The sequence below is a fragment of the Lagenorhynchus albirostris genome, chromosome 6, assembly GCF_949774975.1.
Source record: "Lagenorhynchus albirostris chromosome 6, mLagAlb1.1, whole genome shotgun sequence".
NCBI lineage: Eukaryota > Metazoa > Chordata > Mammalia > Artiodactyla > Delphinidae > Lagenorhynchus > Lagenorhynchus albirostris.
Genome location: NC_083100.1, coordinates 14,303,353 through 14,329,691, shown reverse-complemented (window position 1 = coordinate 14,329,691; position 26,339 = coordinate 14,303,353). Strand labels below are relative to the sequence as shown.

The following is a 26,339-nucleotide window of genomic DNA, read 5'->3' as shown; positions in this document are numbered from 1 at the left end:
ATTATATACATATGTAAAATAGGGCATATTATTCTCAAAAGTGTTTTATATGGCCATGAGAAAGTATTACTAGAAACTAGTAAACTATTATCCCAAGTAAGAATGGAACAAATGCAGCTTTTTGTGTTCAGCATGTGTTAGATTTTGGCCACAAGGTGGTGCTCTAACCCTACTTTCAGTGAAGTAATACATAAAGCGCTATTATGGGGAACACCATTTTCTCCCTATACAGGAAAGATTGATTACATTTCATTACAGTGAAACATGACTTTTCTAGGCCCCTTACGGCTATAATATTTTATGACTATTTCTGCAGAAGCTAGTTTACCTCTCCCCTCAGGACGTAAAGTTAAGAGTTTCATGTATGAACAATTCATTTCTGATGCCAAGGTATGGATGTTTGAGCTCTTTTATCTTTACTGGAAAGGGAGAATTGCAGGGCTGCCATGGATAAAACTTTGAAAAGACTTTTCCCCCTCTTTTTATGATGGCAGAAAATGCACTGCAGAGGCAAGGGAATCTCACTGTCCATCTTGACACTTCATAAAGCCAGATGTGGACATTCTTCTCATGGGGGGGTGGTCCAGCTCACAACTTTCCCCAGCTGAGGGTGGCCCCATGCTGCCCACATCTGCATCCTTAAGCCCGCTTTTTCTCTTCCCCTCAGCAGACCCCTGAGTCTTCTCTCAGTTGGTAAAGCCCTCCACCATTGTTGCTAGGCCCTAGAGCTATGGTTCGCAACTTTGGTTGACTATCAGAGCACTTGAAAGCCACAGTTCTCTCTGTAGGATACCAAGACTGATGGCTAGATTGAATCGCATCTTGCAAACAGAGAACAATTTTTCCAGGAGAAAATTCATGCAGTCAGAAATCATAATCACAAGCACACACGCTCCTGAAAAAAAGCTGTCTGTGCTTTCCACTCAACGCTCATTTGCTCCTGTTCAATGATCCGGCTGCCTGTTAGTGCTCACCGATACCAGAAGACTAAGGGTTTTAAGAAAATTTTCTGAGAGAAAAATGATTGAGAAAATTAAATACATTAGCTTATTCCCCCTTCAACTGAGGAAGAACCCCATTAATTTGATGATTCACAGAACACCGTTTTACCATATCTGTTGTACATTAAAATTGCACAGTGAACTGGTGAGTTTGTTTTAATGAGTTTTGCAGGACAGATGAGTAATCAGGTCATTGTCAGCTAGAGAAGGACATTTCTAGTCAGAGGAAGGGTTTACTTGACTTTCTGATAACACTTCCTCTACATAAATTATTGATATCAGCGCCTCCACAGCAAGAAAACATGTCAGCAAGGGCCAGGAGATACTTACCAGCAGACGTTACAGTTAACAAGACACATACAGTCAAAAATTAGCTGACCATCCACAGATAAACTTGGCAATGGTGACCATTAGTTAGGCCCCAGACAACCTGCCACTAGGACTCAGGTTTTGGTCCTGGGATTGTTTTTTGTCTAGAAAGGACAAGCACAAAAGTCTGCCACCCTTCCCTTTACCTTTGGTAGCTGGGATTTTAAACTGCAGACGGTAGAGGTATAACGTTAAGGGATTAAACAACTCATTTCCATTTTACTACCTCGTATACAACAATTTAATCTGCAAACAACATACCTGATATCGTGTAGAGCAGTGGTTTCTCATTTAGCAAATTTCTCCTTTAAATCACAACATCTGCATCCTTTTTTCTTCAAGGTTTGGAAGAGGGTCAAAGGGGCAGTTTGGGGAATCTTGAAAGAAACAGGGCTTTGGAGCCAGTGGTGTTGTCCACTCTGGCCGCCCGAAGTGGACTCTTGGTAGGACACAGTGTGTTTCAGCATTCTCGGGAGGTCAAGGACATAGAGGTCGTCCAGCAGCTCACCCAAACCTCACCTCTACCGGGCAGTCACCGCCGACCACATTTACTCTGCCGGCTCTGAGCAAATCCCTGCCCTTCCTCCTTCAGTTTCTTAAGTCCCTTAATGTGGAGCACATGTGTCCTTCAGTTTTTTATTTTCAGGAAAACAAAGAGCTGCGGGTACAAAAGCCACTCCCTTGTGTCTTTCTGTAAAGTTCTCTTATGATTGGCATTTTTTTCAGGTCACCCGTCATCATTTCCTTTTTAGAACAAAGACTCGAAGGCCAACAAGACATAGCGCTTTCAACTTATTTGGGTCAGTGCCTACTCTTTGTTTTCATTGTGTCTCAGGCAGAATTGAAAGTCCCAGCACTTCCCTGGTGGTCCAGTGGGTAAGACTCTGCACTCCCGATGCAGGGGGCCCAGTGTTTGATCCCTGGTCGGGAAACTAGATCCCGCATGCATGCCGCAACTAAAAGTTCGCATGCTGCAACTTAAGAAGCCTGTGTGCCACAACTAAGACCTGGTGCAGCCCAAATAAGTAAGTAAATAAAAATTAAATTTAAAAAAAAGAATTGAAAGTCCCCATCTCATTAAGTGTCAGAGGAGTGAGTTTACTGGCCGTTGTCTTCAGCTTTTCCAGAAGTCTACCATTTTGTTACTTTAGGGAAATTGCAGCCTGTCTCCTGTCCGAACTCAGTATGACATCTAATCCACGTGTAGATCGTTTGCTCAAATATCTACATAGCAAATAAAGATTCTGACACCCAATTCCAGTGTGTGTGGGTTTTCCCTACACCAGCTGGGTGTCCTACAATTCAACTCAATTCCGACACTATCTACCCGGAGAGAGTATCATCAGATTCCATAGGTTAAGGGCTCAGGCCGGTAGGACTGCCTCCCACCTCGGATGCCAATTGCAAGCCCAGGTGATTACCTGGGCTTCTGACCCACTGGCTATAAATCAGAGGTTTCCATGACCCCCTCCTTGGGTTCGATGAATTGGCTAGAGCGGCTCACACAATGCAGAGGAACATCTTATTTACTAGATTACTGGTTTCTTACAAAAGGATGTAACTCAGGAACAGCCAAATGGAAAAGACAAATAGGGCAAGGTCTGGGGGAAGGGCAAGGGCAAGGGCAGTGAGCATGCCGCTTTCCCTGTATCTCCATGTGTTCAGTTCACCAACCCAGAAGCTCTGCAAATCGTCATTTTGGATTTTCTCAGAGGCTTCTTTTCATAAATACGACTGATTAGACCTTTGGCCATTGGTGTGAACCCCTAGCCCCTCCCCCTGTCCCAGGAGGTCAGGGGGGTGGGACTAAAAGTTCCAACCCCCTCCAATCACGCGGTTGGGTCTCCTGGCGACCAACCCCCATCCTTAGGAGCAGGAAAAGTTACCGTATTAACATAACAAAAGACCGCTTTTTTGTGTTCCTCACTTAAGAACTTCCAAAGGTTTTGGGAGTTCTGTGCCAGAAATGAGGATGAAGACCAAAATATATTTCTTACTATAGATCGCAGCAGCACAGCAAACATGATCTTCTACCCCAGGTATGTCATTTTTGTGGCAGTCTCCATATTTTAAATGTATTCGTTTCCCTCAAGTAAAGGAGTTTTCATAAACTTTATCATTTTGAAGACAAGGCCGACAGACCCACTAAGTATATCAAAAGATAAAAGTTGAATTTTAGAAAAATAATAATTTGAGAGGAAATTTTTCCCCAAGTCCAGAGATTATAAACAGGGTCTAAGAGTCAGCCAGGGTCAGAATCTGGGTGTTGACTGGTAAGTGTAAAAAGTTAATAAACAGAAACTGCTATAGAGTCTGGAGACCAGAAGGGAGAGCTCTCACGCCCTGTGTCCAACAGGGAAAAGACAGACTCCTCTTCTTTCCCTGCAAGGACTCAGCCAATGGGAAGCCATGAACCCTTTGTTTATCACAGCCGCTCAACTTTCTTTTCTCCTCTATAAAAGCATTTCCTTCTCTTGCCATGGGGGGTGGATTGTACAAGGCTCCCCAAAGTTGCAGACCCCGAATTGTAATTCTCTGCTGATCCCAAATAAACCCATCTTTGCTGGAGAAACACCTGGCATTCTACGTGTTTTAGGTCAACATGAGGAGAGGCTAAAGATGAGTAGGTTGGGAGGATCAAATGAAAAATAGGGTGTGTATATATATATATATATATATATATATATATATATATATATATATAGTCTGAGAACCTTCATATTATGAATTTTCCATGAGATGTTTCCAAGTTTTGTATATCATAAATTTGAAATGCTATAATCTATTGAAGAGGCATTCAGAAATGGGACCAGATACCTCAAAATTTAATGTGGCCAGTAAAATTTGACTAATTATTTTACGGGGGAGCAGACTACCTGTATCATGTAGTAGGGCCACTATATTGAAAGGCAAACTCTTCCGGTCCTTTCTGGAATGAGCAGTGCTGGAGTCAAGAGCCCAGGGATCTAGTCTTGACCCTGCAGCCACTTTTATATCCTCTCTCCTGGACTAATGACCGCTTGATCCCACTTCCACATCTTATAAATACACTTGCAATAGATACTTTGCTGGGCTAGGATTCTCTCCTTCCCTTCCAAAATCAAGTCACTTAAGGAAGGACATATTTGTCTTTGTATCGCCTGGTACTTGGTACCCCAATAGGTATATAAACGAATGAATGAATGTATAATTCTCAAATTACCGCTAACACTACGCCTTTTTTAAACTATTCAAAATAATATAACTGAATGGGATCAGAAAACTGGAAAAACCAGTAAAACTACTTTAGAGGCATTAATAACTATACTAGCATGTTTGCTAGAATGCAAGTGGCCTCAGGTAACCCTTCAAAATAATTTTTTGGCATTTACTCTTAAATCAGGAAAATAATTGCCCCCTTTCTCCATTCTCTCTTGGTTAACCAAGGTATCCACACTTAAATAGTTGCAAACAGCAAAACTCAGTCCACTTGATGAATACAACTTACAAATGGCAAACTGGTGGAGAGTTGAACGTGAGGTTTAAGTGTATAAAGAGAGACGAACAGAGCTCGAAGGTTAAAAAAAAAAAGTTCAAAGTTTTGATAAGAAATATTTTTAAAAGCATTCTGATTTAGATAAGACTACCCAAATCTTTAGGAAATTAGTAAAAAAAACAAACAAAAAAAACAGACAAATAAAAAATGGTAACATTAGAATTGTGATGAGTTCTCCAAAAACACAAAAGACCAAAAGCTTGTCATTTCAAAAAACAAAAGCTCTGGCCTATCATCAAAAATGAAACAGTCAGGGCTTCCCTGGTGGTGCGGTGGTTGAGGGTCCGCCTGCCGATCCAGGGTACACGGGTTCGTGCCCCTGTCCGGGAGGATCCCACGTGCCGCAGAGCGGCTGGGCCCGTGAGCCGTGGCCGCTGGGCCTGCGCCTCCGGAGCCTGTGCTCCGCAACGGGAGAGGCCACAACAGTGAAAGGCCCGCGTACCGCAAAAAAAAAAAAAAAAAAAAAAAAAGAAACAGTCACTGTTCACTAGGTAACTTCTTTCTACTCTTGCTACAAAATCCCTACCTCTGCTGAGACGCCTCGGCCCTCACCTGAGGAACCGCAGCTGACATCAGAGGTGGATTTACTGTGACAGTGGCTCTCCGGAGTGATCTGTAAACTGGCGAGTGCGGGGGCAGGGAACAGTGTCTGATTGCTAGGTTTAGAGGGAAGGGAAGGGAAGGCCAGGGGTTTCTTGCTGTTTGCCTAAGTGCAAAGGTTTACTAGAAGAGGCTGAGGTACTTTTAAAAGGCTATTTCTTCTGTTGTATTTTCAAATAGCAGAGAAATGGCTTTTTTTTTTCTTCTACTACTCATAACACTTTATTTTTACTTTGTACAAAATACAAAAATGCAAATCCAAAGAGTACAGAACAGTAGTGACAGGCACACTGCACAACAGCAAACCTTGTCTAGCAAGACATTAGTTTTTTAAATTTTATTTTAGTGAATACATGCATTATATAAAACAACAACAACAACAAAAACACACAAAGAGCCTAGAGATTTCGCTATTTCTATCCCCAAAGTAATTCTTACTATCAAGACTTTGGATGAGACAAAAAAAAAAATTTAAAAGGCCAATAATATTTTTTCATATAAAAGTAAGAGCTACCATAAAATGTCCTTTTTTCCCTCCCATCACACTGATTAATTTTTTTTCTGAAAAGCCACACATATAAACAAAACAAAACAAAGATCCTGAACTGGACAGTAAATACTCAAGAGGGTTGTTGACCTAGGTAACCACTCAGTAGTTTAAAGAATCTTTTAGACATTTTGAAGCCTTCTGTTCATTTCTCAGTACAGTGTTCCAGCCGTCTTGCCCTTTTTTCCCTTAACGCCTCCCAGAACAGAAACACTGCATCATTGAGTCTCTGTTCCTAAGAACTAGTTTTTAAAAAGAAAGTAATGTACAAAAATATTTAACAGAACTATGAAAGATGTAGGAAAGGAGTCTTTTCTTCATAGCAAAGTAGTCTTTGCTTTGCATGGTTCCTTTTGTATAACTCTTCAGGGTTTGTTTATCTGTCCCATGAATAAAACAGCACCTAGAGAATTAAAAGGAAACAACACAGAACTCTATAAAAAACGATCCTTCAAATAAGATGGAAGGTATATTTAAGGGGAGGTTTCTGGGCTGTGTTTAACCCACTGCTCGTAAGCAGTGCTGTCCAATAGAACTTTCTGCAGTGATGGGAATGTGTGTATCTTCATCGTCCAATATGGTAGCCAGTGGTCACATGTGCCTACTGAGCCCTTGGAATGTGGCTAGTGTGATTAAGACACTGAATTTTTAATTACATTTCATTTTAATTAATTAAAGTTAAAGAGCTAAGTATCCACATATGGCTAGAGGCTCCCATATTGGACTGTTTGGCTCGGGAGCACACGAATTATAACAATGAAGATGCAATGAGATAAAAGGATAAGGAATTAGCTTACGTTATTGATTAAAAGCAGAGTAAAAGTTAGACTGTGTTAGTTTCTACTCTGTACCAACATGACGACAACGTCTCCACAAAGACAGTCTTAAGTATTCTTCCTAACTGTATTAAGAGGTAGGACTTATTGTTACTCTAATTTTAAAGATGAAGCTAAAGGACAGAGCCAACTTTGAACCCATGACTCATGGAGCTAAGATAGACTGAATGAACAAATCTCAGGTCATAACCGCAGGGTGGCCTTATAAAGGTTGAAGACAGGTAGCTTCCTGCAAAATTTACCTACTGCATTTATAAAAAAAATCAGTAGACGTCTCGAGGGCTGCAGAGCTCTCGAGATGTTAACAAAACAAAACAAAACCTAAAATCCTGTGTTTGAAAAATGCCATCACACTCTGTAAAAACAGCCTGATTTTCCTCTCTCTGCGAGGGGCGTGGGTACATTACTGAAAGCGTTGGCACTTGTTGACACATGGGACAAGGATTAAAAGCAGCGCTGCTGGAGTTAACTAACAGCTAGCGAAAAACGAGGAGGAGAATCACTTACCTGTAGGATTATGTCGGATGAAAAATAGAAAAGGTCTGTCTACTATGAACCAGGGAGGCGATGACCTTGCAATCAGAATCGCAGCTGTGGGAGGAAAAGGAAAATACATTGTACGCCCAGCATGAGGCCAGCAAGGCAGCTCGTAATTCAAGGCAGGACATGATTCCTGTCCCGCAGGCTAGCCATGTAATAACAGGTCCAGTGGTCACCACTGATTGCACACCTGCCGTTGGCCAGGCCCTTTCCATCCTTCCACATTTAGTCCACACAAGCCCCATCTCCTTTAATAAACGTACTTACTCCTTGTAGGGTTTTTATTAGGATTAAATGAAACATATTACAGCTCTTAGAACAGTGTTTGTCACTTAATAAACACCCAATGCATATTCACCATTATTATTAGCTGTTTTTCATTCATACCATCTTCCTAGCTGATGCCTGGTCCCTGGACCTTTTAGCTTATCCAAATCCTGTATCAAGGACCCATTCACTTCTCATCCATTTTGTCTGTGCCTTCTTTGAGCACATCATCTAGACTGTCCTCTCACTGGCAGTGTAGACTGCTCATCTGGGACCTACTACCTTATACTGCTGTTCAACTCGAGTATCTGGTGTAGACATGGGACTTAGAAAGCAAACTTATTTCGGCTTATGGTCTTACACATGTTTACTCTGCTGTTTACCAATGGTAGCTTTGATGTATAAGCCAGTGATAAGGCCTTGCAGGAGGGTAGTTATGGACTGAATAGTACCCCCTCAAAACCTGTATACTGAATCCCTAACCCCAAATGTGACTGTATTTGGAGACAGGGCCTTTAAGGAACTCTTTAAGCTTAAATGAGGCCATGAAGGTAGGGACCTAATCCAATAGGACTGGTGTCCCTATGAGAAGAGAGGGAGACGCCAGGGATGTGAGCACACAGAGAGAAGGCCATGTGAGGACACAGTGAGAAGGTGGCCGTCTGCAAGCCACGGAGAGAGGCCTCAGGAGAAAGGAACCCTGCCAACACCTTGATCTTGGACTTCTATTCTCCAGAACTGTGAGAAATAAATTTCTGTTGCTTAGGCCTTCTAGTCTGTGGTACCTTGCTATGGCAGCCCTAGCAGACTAATACAGCAGGACTGGCTTCAAGCGCATGTGACCTGGGCAGTCACAAAAGCCCCATGCTCACAATGGCCCTGCACTTGGTTTAGTGCTCTGCTATTGCTGTGTTGAAATTCTTAATAAGTTTTGAACAAAGAGCTCCATATTTTCATTTTGCATAGGGTCCTGCATCTTAAGTAGTCAGTTCCGATAGTTATACCAATTGGCAAAATTGCTCAACAACTTTGGCAAAATTTAGATATCACTTTCTAGGTCTTTGTTTTAAACCCTATTTTAAAGGAATAAAAAATAAATGTTTATTCTAGCAATAAAATGTCTATTTTGAGTATAAATGATGCCTTTTAATGACCAGAAATATTTGACCTAGTTACAGGTATAGCTAAAACCTTCACTTTATGAATTCACAGAGTTTGGCCAGATCTATTCATCCAATCTCATGTGGATAATTCGGGGGTACAAAAACCAACCTAACATTGTTCTATTTTCTCTAGCTTAATTATATAAGCTATTGAGGAGAAAGCAAATGTGGATGTTCTAATTATCGAGGAAGGCTGCAGAGCAATCTTGTATAGCAACAATAGCTGCTTGTTAATTCTTCACTTCGTCCTTCGTCCAGACCCAACTGGCTATTTTCCTATTAGTAGTTGCTATTATTTTATGTTTTAATGTGACGATGGGTCTTTTCTGTCGATAAGAACCCACAATATGTTTCATCCTTCTGAGAGCGGGATCAGTAAACTACCATCCTTAGGCCAAGTCTGAGGGGCCCTGCTTTTATGAAGAAAGATTTATTGGAACACAGCCATGCCATTTGCCTGTATAGTCTATGCTGCCTTCACACTGCAGGGGTAGAGTTGAGAAGTTGTGAGCGACCCTGTATAGCTCACAAAGCAGAAACTATATACTATCTAGCTCTTTATAGAAGAAGTTTGCCGACTCCTGTCCTAGAGGAATTTCTACTGAAGTGCTTTCCTTAATGTAACAGACTCTGAGCTTCGTGGATGCAGACCCTCCTAAAGTCACCACTGTCTCCCGAGGGTCAATCCACAGTGCTTGGCTAGAAATAGGGCTCAGGACACATTCGTTAAGTTGATGAGTGGACCAGGGTACACTTGCTCCCTTCACCAGGACCAGTCCTGCCCAGGGCTTACTTACTTGCTGACCCAGGGCTTACTTACTTGTTGCTGCTGAAGCTTTGGTTCCATCTTCACTGACTTCAATTTTCGCTTTTTGCAAGATGTGAGAAACATGAAGGTTTTCGGACCCTGTTTCCAGAAAATAAAACAAAAACAGCACTTATTTGATATGCAGGCCATCGGGTTAGTGGCGGAAGTAGCCTCAACGCCATGGCAAGCTCCAATTCTTAAAAGGTGTCAGAAGAAGTGACTTCTTACAGTCCTAGTGACTGAAGGCTGCATGTAGGGTGAGGGTCACCCATGGTTAATTTCAGTCTCTGCTAAGTGAACTGTGACATCACTTCAGAGGAGGGAGTCCCGGATCCCAAATGTGTTAGTGACTCTATCAATTCAACTCTGATCACTAAGAATTTTATTAAAAAAAGAAAAGAGCAGGGCTTTAAAAAGGTAGCCTAGTTTTCCAGAAGAAGCAAGCCAACAGTATTATTTTTCAATTACAGAATGTCAGATCCAGAAAAAAAAGGCACTTACAGATGGGGAAAGCGAGGACCAGAGTGTTAAGAAATCTGCCCCCAATCACATGGCTAATTAGTGGCGTGGTAAGTGCTGTCTTTTCATAACAAAAGTCACTCATCTTACAGGCATATTAGTGAAGAGGAGGAGCAGAGGGCTTCCCTGGTGGCGCAGTGGTTGAGGGTCTGCCTGCCGATGCAGGGGACACGGGTTCATGCCCCGGTCTGGGAAGATCCCACATGCCGCGGCGGCTGGGCCCGTGAGCCACTGAAATGCTTCTTTAAATGTGTGGGATCGTGTGGGCTTCACATGAAATGTACATGTGAAATGTAGGGATGGATGACATGCTGATTTAAGTGATGAAGGTTCAACAGCATCATTGGGTGATATATCAGATTAAGCCTTGGAGAGTTTTATGGCAGCACATTCCTAATTTTGACCTTTTCTTTCTAAACAAATCAGAGACTCAATTAGTAACATATTCCACAAGTTTAAGAGCAAGTTTTAAATTGAACATACTTGTTATTTTTGCAAAATTTGCCTTTGATGGATCAAACATATCGGTGATGCCAAGGACCTTCAGCGGCTCCTTCAAATCTGTTTGTGCTACAGCTGTGAACCTAGCACAAAAGCAGAAAATAGGGGGAAAATCAATATACTATACATGATATAAAATGATATAGTCAGTGCCAGTGGAAAAAAGGTGTACAAACAGATCCTTTTTAAAGTACACTCTGAACACCTATAACTTTAATTTTAATCCCAAGATTTAAGTACCAGGTAAGTAGAGAACAACTCATCTCTCAAACACATACCTGGCAAAATAGCACAGTATCAGCAAGTAGGGGTGTCCTTACCCTCATGGGCAACAGGCTCCCCATTCCAGTCCTAGGAAGATCTACAGAAGCACTTTCTCTTATGCTGATGAGGAGATGCAGGGTTGCAATAGGGAAGAAACTTTGTATGCTATTGCAAGTTAATCATTAAAGGGATGTTGCCTATAAGCTTAAATTACACATAAATGGCCCATCTCTGGGAACCCTGCCTCCCAGGTAATAAGCATTAAGCTAAAATACTTCTGTTTAGCTCACAGTAACTATCTTGACCAGGCCCACCTGTGAATGACTGCAGGAAGGAAGAAATGAACACATCCCCTCTGGAGGCTGATGGGAACCAGGAAATGTTTGACTTTACTCCCTCCCCTTTTAGTATAAAAGAAGCCTGAATTCTAACTCAGGCAAGATGGTTCTTTGGGACATTAGTCCACCATCTTCTCAGTCTGCTGGCTTTCTGAATAAAGTTGCTATTCCTTGATATTTCTTGATTTACTGGTCTGTCATGTGGCGAGAAATACAAGCTTGGATTCGGTAACAGGGTGTTGCTGAGTGTCTGGTATTCTGGAATATCTACTGTTCTTCCCCATACCCAACAACAGAGCCATGATCTTGGCTGCTGTAAGAGCCACCATACTTACTGGGATTGGGGATGGTCAAAAGAGAGGAAATACATTGCTGCTAGTTCGTGTTGGGATTCTGGAAGCATTTTACCATTAAAACAGGGGCAAACATTAGGAGTGGTATTCATTTGGGTGTGATATGGATTTCTTGGACATTTGTGGACTATCTGGCGTTATAGCTATAGATATGTAAATGTCAGTTATTAAATCTAGCATCAGAGGACGTTTTACCAGATTTTATCACATCCTGTGGAAAAGCGGCAAGGCTAAGTGAGCAGATTCTCATCACAGATGGGCTATTATGGTAATTTATATGGTAATTTACCATTATAACTATAATTTATTTACATCACCAGCTTCTTCATTTATGGCAAGCACTGCCTATGTGAAGGCTTATTTTACAACAAAAAGAAATACTCGGGCTTCCCTGGTGGCGCAGTGGTTGAGAATCTGCCTGCTAATGCAGGGGACACGGGTTCGAGCCCTGGTCTGGGAAGATCCCACATGCCGCGGAGCAACTAAGCCCGTGAGCCACAACTACTGAGCCTGCACGTCTGGAGCCTGTGCTCCGCAACAAGAGAGGCCGCGATAGTGAGAGGCCCACGCACCGCGATGAAGAGTGGCCCCTGCTTGCCACAACTAGAGAAAGCCCTCGCACAGAAATGAAGACCCAACACAGCCAAAAATAAATAAATAGATTAATTAATTAAAAAAAAAAGAAATATTCTTGGGAGAATTACTAATACTAATAAGAATTACTAATACTTATTATGAATGTACTCTTCTGATTACTTAACTCAGTGGCTAGAGAATTAAAAGCTATTAGAACTGGAAAGTATTGCCACCACCACTGAGGCCTGGGTGGTTTAAAGCCCTGGGTACTGACCACACAGTAATGTTGAAAAGTTTATAAAAAGGGGACATTCACTGCCTGCTTCACAGATCTGGGCAAAGTATTCTCTGACCTGTTAGAAATTTAGGAATCAGACAGAATTTGGGATTCCTTTCCCCTTGGTTTCAAGTCCTAACAGTTCAGGTTTCATTTATATTATACTTTTAGGGTATAATAGAAAAACTGCCCTAGATACTAATGTAAGAACTCTGCCTGGGTGGCTTCAAAATATTTCCTTATTACCTATCTTTTGGACCTTGGCCTTTAGCAACTTGCAGCTAAAACTTAAGTACCTAAGATGAAACTCCTTATCAAAACACACGGAGCACTACTAAACTTCACTGTATTTTCAGCATACTATCAGATGATGATATGCATCTGCTTTTCAGTCTTTTGAACAGTGACCTATATTAAAAGCCCTTGTAGTGGCACAAGAGCTGTAGTCTTGTGGAGGCTTAGAGACCAGGCTGCCTTCTTTCCTTCCCCATCATCACTATCCTGCCATATAAGAGGCACAGGGATTGAAAACCAACTTTTACAAAAGCACAGCCTTGTAGTCCCACCATGCAATTTCTGCAAAATGAGGCAGGTTTCATGATATGTCTCTTTCAGCCTTCAGTTGTCCAGTAACTGACACAATCACTCCCAGGGATCGAGTAGTCCTGTTGTTTTCTCTTTTAGGGAAAGGGGCTACTTACTTGGGCAGGATGACCTGCACCCTCTTGGGCACCATGGTGCTCATCCAGCTGTCTATGGTCTTGGTGCTGATGTGCGGGATGATGGCCGAGAGTGGGGTGGAGCTCTCTGTCGGCAGCGCGATCAGCATGCTGATGCTTTCCCCGTGGTAGGGCAGCTCGATAAAGTTGTACCATAAGTCACTGGGGGTGCTTGTAGACCCTAAAGAAATCAGAGGCAGGTTCAGTGCATCCTTGGTGACTTCCAGAAGGGGCATGAATGGTTGCTGATCACCAGGGTAGCTTCAGAGGGAAGAGAGCAATTCGGGTTGAGAACTTCCCTATTCTAAAAATAGCTTGCTTAAAAAATCCTCCACAAAATACTAGCAAACAGAATCCAACAACACATTAAAAGGATCATACACCATGATCAAGTGGGATTTATCCCAGGGATGCAAGGATTCTTCAATATACACAAATCAAATAATGTGATAAACCATATTAACAAATTGAAAAATAAAAACCATATGATCATCTCAATAGATGCAGAAAAAGCTTTTGAAAAAATTCAACACCCATTTATGATACAAACTCTCCAGAAAGTGGGCACAGAATGAACCTACCTCAACATAATAGAGGCCATATACGACAAACTCACAGCAAGCATTGTTCTCAATGGTGAAAAACTGAAAGCATTTCCTCTAAGATCAGGAATAAGACAAGGATGTCCACTCTCACCACTATTATTTGACATAGTTTTGGAAGTCCTAGCCAAGGCAATCAGAGAAGAAAATGAAATAAAAGGAATACAAATTGGAAAAGAAGAAGTAAAAGTGTCACTGTTTGCAGATGGTATGATACTATACATAGAGAATCCTAAAGATGCCACCAGAAAACTACTAGAGCTAATCAATGAATCTGGTAAAGTTGCAGGATACAAAATTAATGCACAGAAATCTCTTGCATTCCTATAGAGTAACAGTGAAAGATCAGAAAGAGAAATTAAGGAAACACTCCCATTTAGCATTGCAACAAAAAGAATAAAATACCTAGGAATAAACCTACCTAGGGAGACAAAAGACCTGTATGCAGAACACTATAAGACACTGATGAAAGAAATTAAAGATGATACAAACAGATGGAGAGATACACCATGTTCTTGGATTGGAAGAATCAATACTGTGAAAATGCTACCCAAAGCAATCTACAGATTCAATGCAATCTCTATCAAATTACCAATGGCATTTTTTACAGAACTAGAACAAAAAATCTTAAAATTTGTATGGAGACACAAAAGACCCCAAGTAGCCAACACAATCTTGAGGGAAAAAAACGGAGCTGGAGGAATCAGACTCCCTGACTGCAGACTATACTAAAAAGCTACAGTAATCAAGACAATATGGTACTGGCACAAAAACAGAAATATAGATCAATGGACCAGGATAGAAAGCCCAGAGATAAACCCACACACCTATGGTCAACTAGTCTATGACAAAGGAGGCAAGGATATACAATGGAGAAAAGACAGCGTCTTCAATAAGTGGTGGTGGGAAAAATGGACAGCTACATGTAAAAGAATGAAATTAGAACACTCCCTAACACCATATACAAAAACAAACTCAAAATGGATTAAAGACCTAATGTAAGACTGGACACTATAAAACTCTTAGAGGAAAACACAGGAAGAACACTCTTTGACATAAATCACACTAAGATCTTTTTTGATCCACCTCCTAGAGTAATGGAAACAAAAACAAAAATAAACAAATGGGACCTAATGAAACTTCAAAGCTTTTGCACAGCAAAGGAAACTACAAACAAGACGAAAAAGACAACCCTCAGAATGGGAGAAAATATCTGCAAACGAATCAATGGACAAAGGATTAATCTCCAAAATATATAAACAGCTCATGCAGCTCAATATCAAAAAAACAAACAACTGGATCCAAAAATGGGCAGAAGACCTAAATAGACATTTCTCCAAAGAAGACATACAGATGGCCAAGAAGCACATGAAAATCTGCTCAACATCACTAATTATTAGAGAAATGCAAATCAAAACTACAATGAGGTATCACGTCACACCAGTTAGAATGGGCATCATCAGAAAATCTACAAACAACAAATGCTGGAGAGGGTGTGGCTAAAAAGGAACCTTTTTGCACTGTTGGTGGGAATGTAAATTGATACAGCCACTTTGGAGAACAGCATGGAGGTTCCTTAAAAAAATAAAAATAGAATTACCATAGGACCCAGCAATCCCACTACTGAGCATATACCCAGAGAAAACCATAATTCAAAAAGACACATGCACCCCAATGTTCATTGCAGCACTATTTACAATAGCCAGGTCATGGAAGCAACCTAAATGCCCATTAACAGACGAATGGATAAAGAAGATGTGGTACATATATACAATGGAATATTACTCAGCCATAAAGAGGAACGAAACTGGGTCATTTGTAGAGACGTGGATGAATCTAGAGACTGTCATACAGAGTGAAGTAAGTCAGAAAGAGAAAAACAAATATCGTATATTAACGCATATATGTGGAACCTAGAAAAATGGTACAGATGAACTGGTTTGCAGGGCAGAAATAGAGACACAGATGTAGAGAACAAAGGTATGGACACCAAGGGGGGAAAGCAGTGGGGGGTGGGGGTGGGGGTGTGAGGAATTGGGCGATTGGGATTGACATGTATACACTGATGTGTATAAAATGGATGACTAATAAGAACCTGCTGTATAAAAAAAAGTAAAATTCAAAAATTCAAAGAAAATAAATAAAAATAGCTTGCTTACAAAGTCAAAGATAAGGGCAATTATTTCTTCCTTCCCTGGTAAAGAATTCTTTAGTCTAGACATGTCTTAACAGAATACCTTTGACTATCACTAAAGTCATACTAATTCTGTTGAGTAGAATTTAACTAGATCACAAGGCACTTAGCATACAGTGTTTTGCAAGTTGGCCCGTATCATGTGGATGAAGGAATGAATCTGAGCTGCCTAAGAATGATTCTTTTGGTGGTGTCTCTGAATGCATGTGAAAAGGAGGGAGGAAGGGTGGGGGTAAACAGCTTCCACTGTTTAGGGTCCACTCTGTGCCGGGCCCACACCAACCACCCCAACGCAATTAGCCTCTACAGCACCCCACGAGGTAGGCATACGCAGTCCTATTTTACAGCTGGGGAGGCTACAATTAGAGAAATTAAGTAACTTACCAAGGGACACATGGCTAAAAGGTGGACCAGGACTCAGTACGTCTAATGGCAAAGATGATCCTCCTTCACTGCCTGACTTCCTACTCACTCTTCATTCATTCCAGTAACTACCATTAGGGCTTTTTGATACATTATGGTACTTGTGCTTACTGATGAAAACACAAGAAGGATTTAAACCAGCATTTCTCTGAATGTCGTCTAGAGAACACACATCCCTGCAAGATGTCCGGTAGACAAAACAGATTCCACATCCCAGGAAGCTGAGGAAGCCCCAGACACTCGATTCTTCCTGCAGATTCAAAATATACACCAATGCTAGAAAGGCTCTGAGATATCCCGAAGAAAACTGTTTAACTCTAGTTATTCTCAGGTTTCCAAAACTAATTTGATCTTAGAACCCTTTTATCCCCACGTAAAATGTTCAAAACATTTAGCAACTGAGCAGCACAGCTGAGCACTGCCCATCCGAGTGGACGCAAGTGCAGACATGAGAGGCGCTGGAGAGAAGCCCAGGGCATGAGCATGGGGCCCAGAGGGGCCATGAACTCCCGGGAGAAAAAGCCTTCCACAGAGCATGCCTTAGGAGCCCACAGAACCTTTACATTAGACACGTGATGGGAGAGTTGTAAGAATTAACCAGGTGAATGGAAAACCAGCATTTCTAGATGACGGTGGATGTCTGAAATGTTTTCTGAAACACTTCCAACTTTTGAAGAAGACCTCGGTGATCTTGCTGAGGTTACTTAACCTCTGTGTGCCTCCTGGTTTGGAGCATGGAGAGACCAGGGATATTGCAGTGTGTAGCTCACAGGATTGTTGTGATGATGAGATTAGAAGACATATGCCTATAAGGTACTCAGCAGGGCCTGGCTCACGGTGGGTGCCCAGTGAACACTGGCTCCCTCTCCCGCCTCCCCTGAATGACCCAGAAGGACAACATATTTAAGAACGAGAGAAAATAGAAAGTGAGTTTCTCTCATGATTGTCACTTGTCTTTTCTTTGGGGATGACTTTGCTAATCACTGCAACTGAGACAAGGAACTTCAGTAAGCCAGTTGTCCATAGACAGGGGTTGGGACGGAGGCACCGATGGAGAGAGAGAGAGAGAGAGACAGCGTACTGTGTCTTCGTCATGCAACAAACACTTTTAGCTGTAAAATATGATAAAAATGGTGAAGCTCTTAGAATACATGACACCACAGGATGACATGACAGCTTCTCCTTGAGGAAGAAATATGCGGGCAATTCATAGGGGTGCTCGGTGTCTCAGGTCCCCATGTGCCGCCCTCGCCTGCAGGGCTGCTCAGGTACCCAGGGTGACTGGCCCCAGCTCCGGACACACGTGGACTCTCCTTCTTGCCCGGGTCCCGTCTTGGGGCTGCCTGAGAGTCCAAGATGGGAGTCTTCACCGTTACTATTACCCTGCATGATAAAATGGTCTCAGCAGGAACTGAAAAATTGATTGGAAAGTGAGAAAAAAACCCACTTCCTAATAAACCCTTTAATCTTCAAAGAAAACATTAGGTTCCTACACTGGTAGAGCTCATTTTTAGAAACTGCGAAAAAGGGACTTCCTTGGTGGCGCAATGGTTAAGAATCCACCTGCCAGGCTTCCCTGGTGGCGCAGCGGTTGAGAATCTGCCTGCTAATGCAGGGGACACGGGTTCGAGCCTTGGTCTGGGAGGATCCCACATGCCGCGGAGCAACCAGGCCCGTGAGCCACAGCGACTGAGCCTGCGCGTCTGGAGCCTGTGCTCCGCAACAAGAGAGGCCGCGATAGTGAGAGGCCCGTGCACCGCGATGAAGAGTGGCCCCCGCTTGCCATAACTAGAGAAAGCCCTCGCACAGAAACCAAGACCCAACACAGCAAAAATAAATTAATTAAGAATCCACCTGCAAATGCAGGGGACACAGGTTCGAGCCCTGGTCTGGGAAGATCCCACATGCCACGGAGGAGCTAAGCCTGTGCACCACAACCACTGAACCTGCGCTCTAGAGCCCGCGCTCCACAACAAGAGAAGCCACCACAATGAGAAGCCCGCGCACCACAACGAAGACCCAATGCAGCCAAAATAAATTAATTAATTAAAAAAAAAACCTGCGAAATGTGGGAAGTTGTTAATAAATGACTGCTCCGGGGCATGACAGCATGAAAGTCCCTTTAATTACCTTCTACTACAAGCAGTTTTGTGGATGTCTGAGTCTTAAGGAACTGTTCAGGCTATACTTAAGTAGAAATTGAAATATACATTTGAAAAAAAGAACCACAACAAGTAGACCCACTGTATATAGTAGTCTGTATTCAGGCTTCAGTGGAAAGGGAGTTTGGGGAGAGTTGATGGGGAAGGAGGAGTGATTTAAGCAACTGGGTGAGTGTTGGTGCCATTTGCTGGGTGAAGGAACACTGCGGGGAGAACTAGATGGCAAGGGCAAGAGTGTATTTATCTGTGGAACCAGAACTTAATAGACAACTAATTAGAGACATAATATGGATGTGTAGGTATGAGTTGGAAACTCAGAGAAGAGCGGAAGCTAGAAACATACTGTATATTCACAGACACACATGTATATACACATACGTATGTATGTTTGGAATTCTTTGTGGTCTTTTTCAAAGCAGAAAAGTCTCTTAAATCTAAATCCATAACCATAAAAACAGAAAATTTGTAATAACTTTGACTCAGCAATTCCTACCCAAGGACATTACCTTTAGAAGTTCTGACGCAAATATCTAAAGATTTATGTACAAGAATGCTCACTGTAGTGTTGTTATAGGAAAAAAAGTAAATGGCAATCCCTAAGGTATTATGATACGTTTATAACATTATGGAGTGTTATGCAGCTGATAAAGGATCGAGTAGTTCCACGAGGATTGACAATAAAAGGTTTTCCAAGATAGACTAATGAATAAACATTACAGAATAGAAATTATGGTGTAATCCTGTGTATGCAAAAAAGTTGGACAAATTTTACATATGCATAGAAAAAGCCTCAAATGATATGCATAGAAAAAGCCTCAAAACGCCTAGCACTTAATAGGGCTTTTTATGCTGGGAAATGGGAATATAGAGTAACATTTACTTTCTGCCTTATATACTGTTGTATTTGAGGACTTTGCAATGAATATGAAATACATTTCTACTAATCTTTAAGGCTTTTTTTTTTTTAATGGAAAATGTCTCTGCCCTCAAAGTGCTTACACTTTATGGGGCTTAAGTCAGAAGAGTTTTCCCCTCCTATTTTCTACCCTCTCCCTAACGTTTTTAAGGAAATCCTCTCAGAGACCTTGATGATATCTTGGAGGAAAAGTCAGGAAGGCTGAAAAACAGTAAATGGAAGGACAATGTTTCAGCAAAGTGACCAAAGGTGGCGAGGCTTGGCTGGGGCCTCACGCGGCGCTGGGCAGGTGGTACCAGAGGCTGAGTGAGTGAGTGCAGGCAGCCTGGCCTGGCTCAGCTACCAGGGCCACCTGCCTCCCATCCCTGGCTGGTCGAGTGGGCCAGACTGCGATGAGACAGGATGAAAATGGGTGACCGGCTGTGTGGTCTATGGTCATGAAAACAAATGACTGGGGGCCACCACAGACAGCTGAGCTTTCTCCACAAGACAAACCTGCCTCGTCTTTCCATGAAAAACTGCTCTGCCGGCCAAAGAGGGAAACCTGGGAGCAGATGACACCACTGGACTCTGTCTCCTGGCCCACGAAGGAGCTAGGTTCCAATCCCAAGTTACTCAGTAAAAACCCATGACACCATAGAAAGTGGGGGCAGGAAGGATGGTCCCAGACCACTTACAGCGTTTACTTGGCAGGGAATGAGAGCAAGGGGACTTTCATGTTCTGTTCTGAATTCAGTAGAGATCAATCAAGGTCTGACAGCTAACAGACAGGACACCAAACTGGGTCAATTCAGCAGAGTTTAATGAAGGGACCACTTATAAGGCAAGGATAGGGTACAGAGGAGCCAATAAGGATGGTACCCTGGGCTACAAACAGTGGGGCACCATTACCAGCCTTAGCCTTGGAGGGCCAAGGGTAGGGGCTGGTGGCCCAGAGAGAATGAGCCCTTGGGCAGGTCCTGATGGCAGGAGACCTTGGGTGGAGGGATGCTGCGGCCCTGGCGATGCAAGGAGAGGGCTGGGAAGCCAGTGTCCAAGCCCGCTCTCCTCCCTTACCCATCACCTGCTGGTTCACACCACTAGCCAACCAACAGGAAGCCAGGGGAAAAGGGAGCCCACTGATGCAGTCTCCTGGGGGCTCAGAAGAGGGTGGAGAAGGGAGGGCATGAATCAGGGAAGGTGGGGGAAGAGATCTCCCACACTGTGGAGCTGTGGAGTTTGAATCTTGGACCATAAGAATGTATTTGTGTCTTACTTTCCATAAGGCACACCACAAATTCTTAGACAAATCAGTTCTTAATAGAAAAGCCACCTGGATATGTAACTCCCTCTCTGGGAACATCCTATATACTCAAGAAAAACATCTTCCATTCCTACAAATACAAACATTTTAATCTTTCATGGGAATGCCTATAGAAGCCTTGCTGATTTATTCTTTACTGACTTATTCATTATTTTTCAGCAACAGAAACATACAGTAAATGAGGCCTTCTCGCGTTTTGTTTTATTAGAATGTGTACAAAGATTGACCTAAAAAAAAATAACTGTGCTTCGGATAGGAGCTGGTGGCCATGATAGCATTCCATGATGTCTTCCTGGGCAACGTAACCTGAGAATGAGTTCTGGACAAAAAGAGCCTTTCATTGGTCTCAGTTGTTTAGCATGCTACCTTTCTACAGGACTTTTTTTTTTTTTTTAAATATTTATTTATTTATTCGGCTGTGCTGGGTCTTAGTTGCAACATGCGGGATCTAGTTCCCTGACCAGGGATCAAACCAGGGCCCCCTGCATTGGGAGTGCAGAGTCTTAACCACCGGACTGTCAGAGAAGTCCCTCTGCAGGGCTTTTAAATACATATTATCTTGAAAAAATTTATTGAGTGAACGACAAAATTCTACCTGGAAGTTTGATGAAAGACATGGGGGAAGGAAAGTGACTTTATTGTGTCTCTAGCATGAGTCATTTCTTAATTTAAAGAATTAGGCAGCTGGAGAAACGTTGAGCAATGCTTGATCTAACATATACTGTATATGCAAAGGGAATACTTGGGACCCACATGTCCACATATAGATTGGAGACATAAAGGCTAACTTATAGAGGAAAAAGAAGTTTAACTTAAACTGGACCACTGATACTTCAACGAAAGTAGGTTTAAAAAACAGTCACCAGCCTTAGTTACCTATGTGTGGTAATGACTACAGAGATGGGTCATTTTCTTTCTCCCCCAACTGTAAAACTGACACATGTTCCTTAAAAAAAATTTCAAACTCAAAGAAAAATAATCATTTGAAATACTACCACTTAACATTTTATTGAACATCCTCCAAGACATGTCTGCATGAATATATAGAAAGTATTTTACATAAATGAGATGAAACAGCATCTGCCGTTCTGTAACTTGTTTTCTGAAATCAACCACATATTATATAACTTTCTGCTTATATAAATCTAATTATCATGTGTGTTCCACTACATGTACATATATGGCTTCTATTTATTTGCTAGTGAATGATTATCTTCATATTATAAATTCCTTGGCGTGAGACTGCTGAGGCGGGGCTTCTAGAAAGTCCTCCAGACCACGGTTCCCCACCACCAACCGCACCCAAGGGTGCCCACGTGGCCCCCACACCAGAGCCACGACTGGGCTTTGTCAATCTTCGTAATTTTTGCTAATCTGATCAGTGAAAAAGAAATCTAATTTTTACTTTTATTTTTGATTTGGTAATGTAAGATTGCTCATGATGACTTGATAACGCATGCAATATGTTTCATGTCCATTTATACTTCTCATTTTGTGAATTGTCCTGTCATCTTTAAATTTCAACCTAAAAGCGTTACATGTGTTATACATTAATACATAACCTTTGTAAGTAATGCAGAGACTTACCATGAGCTTTTAAAAAATCTGCCGTCTCCTCCCTGCCCTTTATAAAAAATAAAAAGGCAGGTTTGCTCTTGAGCTAAGTGACAGCACCCGAGGGCCTTTCTGCGCCTGGCACATTCTAGGACAGAGCCTCACTGAGTGTGAACTTACCACACCGGAACACGGAGAGCTGGGCCAGCATCGGCACTTGGTAGGATTTCCCATCAGCTGCCACAAACGTGCGCTTCTTTGTGTTCTCAGGCTGAAACCGTGATTTCCATAAACCCTTAAAATACACTGCATTGACCAGGACCAGTCTGGTGAGGACACCGTCGAGAAGATCCGGGGACAGCAGATTGTCGATCATACCTGTGCAGTCAGAGAACAGACACAGAGGACACTCAGGACGGGCAGTCCGTTTGGGGGCAAAGGCAGCTGCAGGATCGGGAGGAATGAAAAATCTGAGAAATTTTAAGATTCAAAGATTTGTAAAATTTAAAAATTCAAAGATTTTTAAAATTTTAAATTTCAAAGATTTATAAAAGAACTTTTACAATATCCTGTTGTCCCTTCTAATTTTTTTCCTCACTAAAAACTAAAAGCTGAAAACAAGCTAAAAATCAGAGAACCAGAAAAGACTTCAGAGACCCTCTATTTAGGGTTACCTAACTTTTCATCCAGAAATTCTTTTATAGGGGCTTCCCTGATGGCGCAGTGGTTGAGAGTCCGCCTGCCGATGCAGGGGACACGGGTTTGTGCCCCGGTCCGGGAAGATCCCACATGCTGCAGAGCGGCTGGGCCCATGAGCCATGGCCACTGAGCCTGCACATCCGGAGCCTGTGCTCCGCAACGGGAGAGGCCACAGCAGTGAGAGGCCCGCGTACAGCAAAAAAAAAAAAAAAAAATTCTTTTATAACTAATTCCCCATAAACCTCATATTTTAAGAACATTTTGCTCATCTGCATAAGCTATACTTAATTCATAATTAATTTCTGTTTTTGATAATAACTGACACGTATGACTGCCAGTGAGGGCTTTTGGTCGACACAAGATAAACAGTTGTCATGTTGCTTTGTTGTAACCACTGGGTTGATTTAATCCCAGTTAAAAATAAAGGAACATTTCAGCCTGTGTAATGTTATCAAAGGCAAATGCTTAATTTCTCTTAAGATTTTAGGAATGTTGAGCATTAGTTTGGAATCCCTGATTATTATATAGCTACTTAAAGAAGAGTTGAGACTAAAATTGGTATCTATATTTATGGGTCAGGGGTCCATTTAGGCTCATATTATAGAGATAAAAAGAAATGAGGTCCTTCCTAGAATAATTATTTGTTAAGGAAGATGCTCTTCACAAGATATCAGGATGGTCCAGCTTGTTTGTGCAGGAATGAAGCACACACAACAGTTGCAATTTCAGGCTGTTCTTGTGAAGTCACAAAGGTCCTTCTAAAGTGCCACCTGTGCTTGAAGCTTTGAATTTTCATTTAGGTTCCTTTTGCTTGGTTTTCGAAGATTCAACTGTGTGTGTGTGGGGGGGGGTTAAGAGAGATCACTAACACTAAAGCTATTAAAAATTAGTTCAGTGTAGCTTTTAGTCCAACTTTTAAAAAATGTTCATAATGTAAATGCAAGTTACAATACATTAAATGGTGAGAATAAAACCAACAGCTTCTGAAGAAGCAAGAATATCTGATTCAGCAGAGAGAGCTTTAAGTTCTTTGAAATGAAACTCAAGAAGATTTGGAGGTACAATAAACAGATGTTTACATCAGTCATGGGAAAGAAGCACACTTGGAGGATTCCCTGACCCACAGGGCGCCCGGCAAGTCAGTGTCGTCATTGCTCATTACTTACACAAGGGGGCACCAACGCCACCTTACATCAGGATCTGGAAGGAAAATACATGTGATATAAATAGCCATCGCTCAAAGCAAAGCGGCATCTGTGAACAGACTCTGTCCTGTGGGAAGGAAGTGAGAACTCTGTGCTCCAGTGATAGCAAGCTCTTGAGAGTTGGTTTCCCAATAGCGAAGGCTGTGTTTTGCCTTTGCTGGGACCATTACCCAGTCCAATTCCTCCTTGCCTTTGAGACAGAGCTCAGTGGTCCCCTCTTCTTATATCTCTTCTCTGTCACTCCTCCCTATCTCCTGGAGTTTCCATAAAGCCCAATGCTCAGCACCACTGTTACACTGCGGTATTTTATTCTAGCCAAATGTAGCATCTGTCTCCCTCAACTAAACTGTGAGCTGCACAAGAGCAAGAACGCTGTCATTCATTTTTTAAAAATCACACCTAAGATTCTATGTGCACTATTCTGTTGTTGCACACCAAGAGTCTGAAGGAATCTCTTCTGCCCTTTTTTCCTAAGGTAAATAAAGCCTCTTATTGCCACTGGTAGAACTAAGATATAATAAGGGGCACAAAGAAATGAAAAGAAAGGATAAAAGAGAAGTGTAAGAAATGCATGGTGTAGAGGCAAGGAGGCACATGGGGGACCTGCCATCAATAACTACCATAAACATGCATCCATCACCCATCACCCATCCATCCATCCACCCATCCATCCATCCAGGTATCCAGTCTTTGATGTCTACCTGAGAAAACAAAACAAAATAAAAATAAAGCCCGCCCTTCCGAAAGCTATAGATTAGAGGGAAGTGGAGGCTGATATAAGTGACTTAGAAATGCAATTGTAATAAATATCTTCAAGTGAAAGTACTTAAGGATGTGAGGGCAAATAAGAGGGGGATCTGATCTGGTGGATGAGGTCAGGGATGGATGGATTCCTTGAGGAAGTATTACTTGAGCCAATGGCTATAAAAATAGCTCACATTCGTTGAACCTTTGCAGAGTGCCAACCACCTTGTGAAATGACTTACGCTTATTATTTATAGTCCCATAACAAACTTAATGTTATTATAACAATTCTAGTAGGTACTGCTACTATAGCTCCATTTTACAGAGGAGAATGCTGAGGCACAGGGAGGTTAAGTAACCTGCCTAATGGTACACAGCCAGCAGGTGGCAGAACTGAGGTTCAAACTGGGCACTCATGCTTGTAACTATTATTCCATTCATGAGATAGTGTGAAATGAATAGGCAAAGGGCAACGGGGAAGGAAAGCATTCCAGGTAGCAGGATGCACCGGGATGGGGGAGGGGGGCGGGGGGCGGGTTCTGTGGAGAGAGGATGGCGAGTATGAGAGTTGGGAGGAAGCCCGCATGGTTGGGGCTGAGGCCACAGAGAGGTGGCAGGGCAGCCCCAGCCAGGCCATCACCACATCCCTAGCACACTGGAAAGGCTCCCCCACTCTCTGCGGGGCAGGATATGTCATCACGCAGCAGTCTTCCACACGTGGACAGTTTGATCACCAGGATCCTTCTGACACCTCACATATACACAAGCGCCTCTGAGCGGGCAGTTTGGAAATTTGTGGGAGTGTTTCTGGTTGCAAAGACAGTGGCCAAAGATGCTACACATCCTGCAGTGTTCAAAACAGCCCAAACGATGAACTATCCTGCTTTCAAACGCCCCGCTGCACAGTCACGTTCTTGAGAAACCTGCTCCTGTCATCTGAGCCCAGAACCTTATTCTTTTTCCGGTGTAAACACAAAGTATCTTTTCTTTTGCATACTTTTAATGTATGCTGAATTTGTCAGGAATGTGACTACCACGCAAACCAAATAAAGTCTGTACTTGTTTTGCTCGGAAATTTACCAAGAGTTTTGCAGCGTTTTAGAGAAAACTGCCTCAACGATGGTAACACAGCCCGTGGTTTTTGTGTCACCAGTGCAGTGTGCCTGTCTCGGTCTGCTTTTGTGGCTGTCAATTCACAGTCAATGTGAATGTCAATTCTTATTCTAAGAATCTGACTGTTACGTATTCAGGGGTGGCTGTACCCAAGGGTTTACCTACTGAACTACATCTATAAATAACTTTTGTTTTTCCTAGTATTACAGTT

General features: G+C 42.3%; 1 protein-coding gene across 4 annotated transcripts in view; it reads right to left on the bottom strand.

Moving 5' to 3' along the window:
• Positions 1-5,714: 5,714 nt before the first annotated feature.
• The window catches only part of SERPINE2 (serpin family E member 2), a 73,416-nt gene continuing 52,791 nt past the window's right edge, over positions 5,715-26,339 (bottom strand). For 3 of the 4 annotated variants that reach the window (XM_060151967.1, XM_060151970.1, XM_060151968.1), the window contains exons 4-9: positions 22,548-22,745; positions 13,196-13,394; positions 10,669-10,769; positions 9,679-9,765; positions 7,396-7,479; positions 5,715-6,455 (exon numbers count right to left, since the gene is read on the bottom strand). In XM_060151967.1, the coding sequence (XP_060007950.1) occupies positions 6,418-6,455; positions 7,396-7,479; positions 9,679-9,765; positions 10,669-10,769; positions 13,196-13,394; positions 22,548-22,745 (707 nt within the window). In that variant the 3' untranslated portion in view covers positions 5,715-6,417. The remainder of the gene's footprint in view (positions 6,456-7,395; positions 7,480-9,678; positions 9,766-10,668; positions 10,770-13,195; positions 13,395-22,547; positions 22,746-26,339) is intronic. The other variant, XM_060151969.1, reaches the window with a different exon arrangement.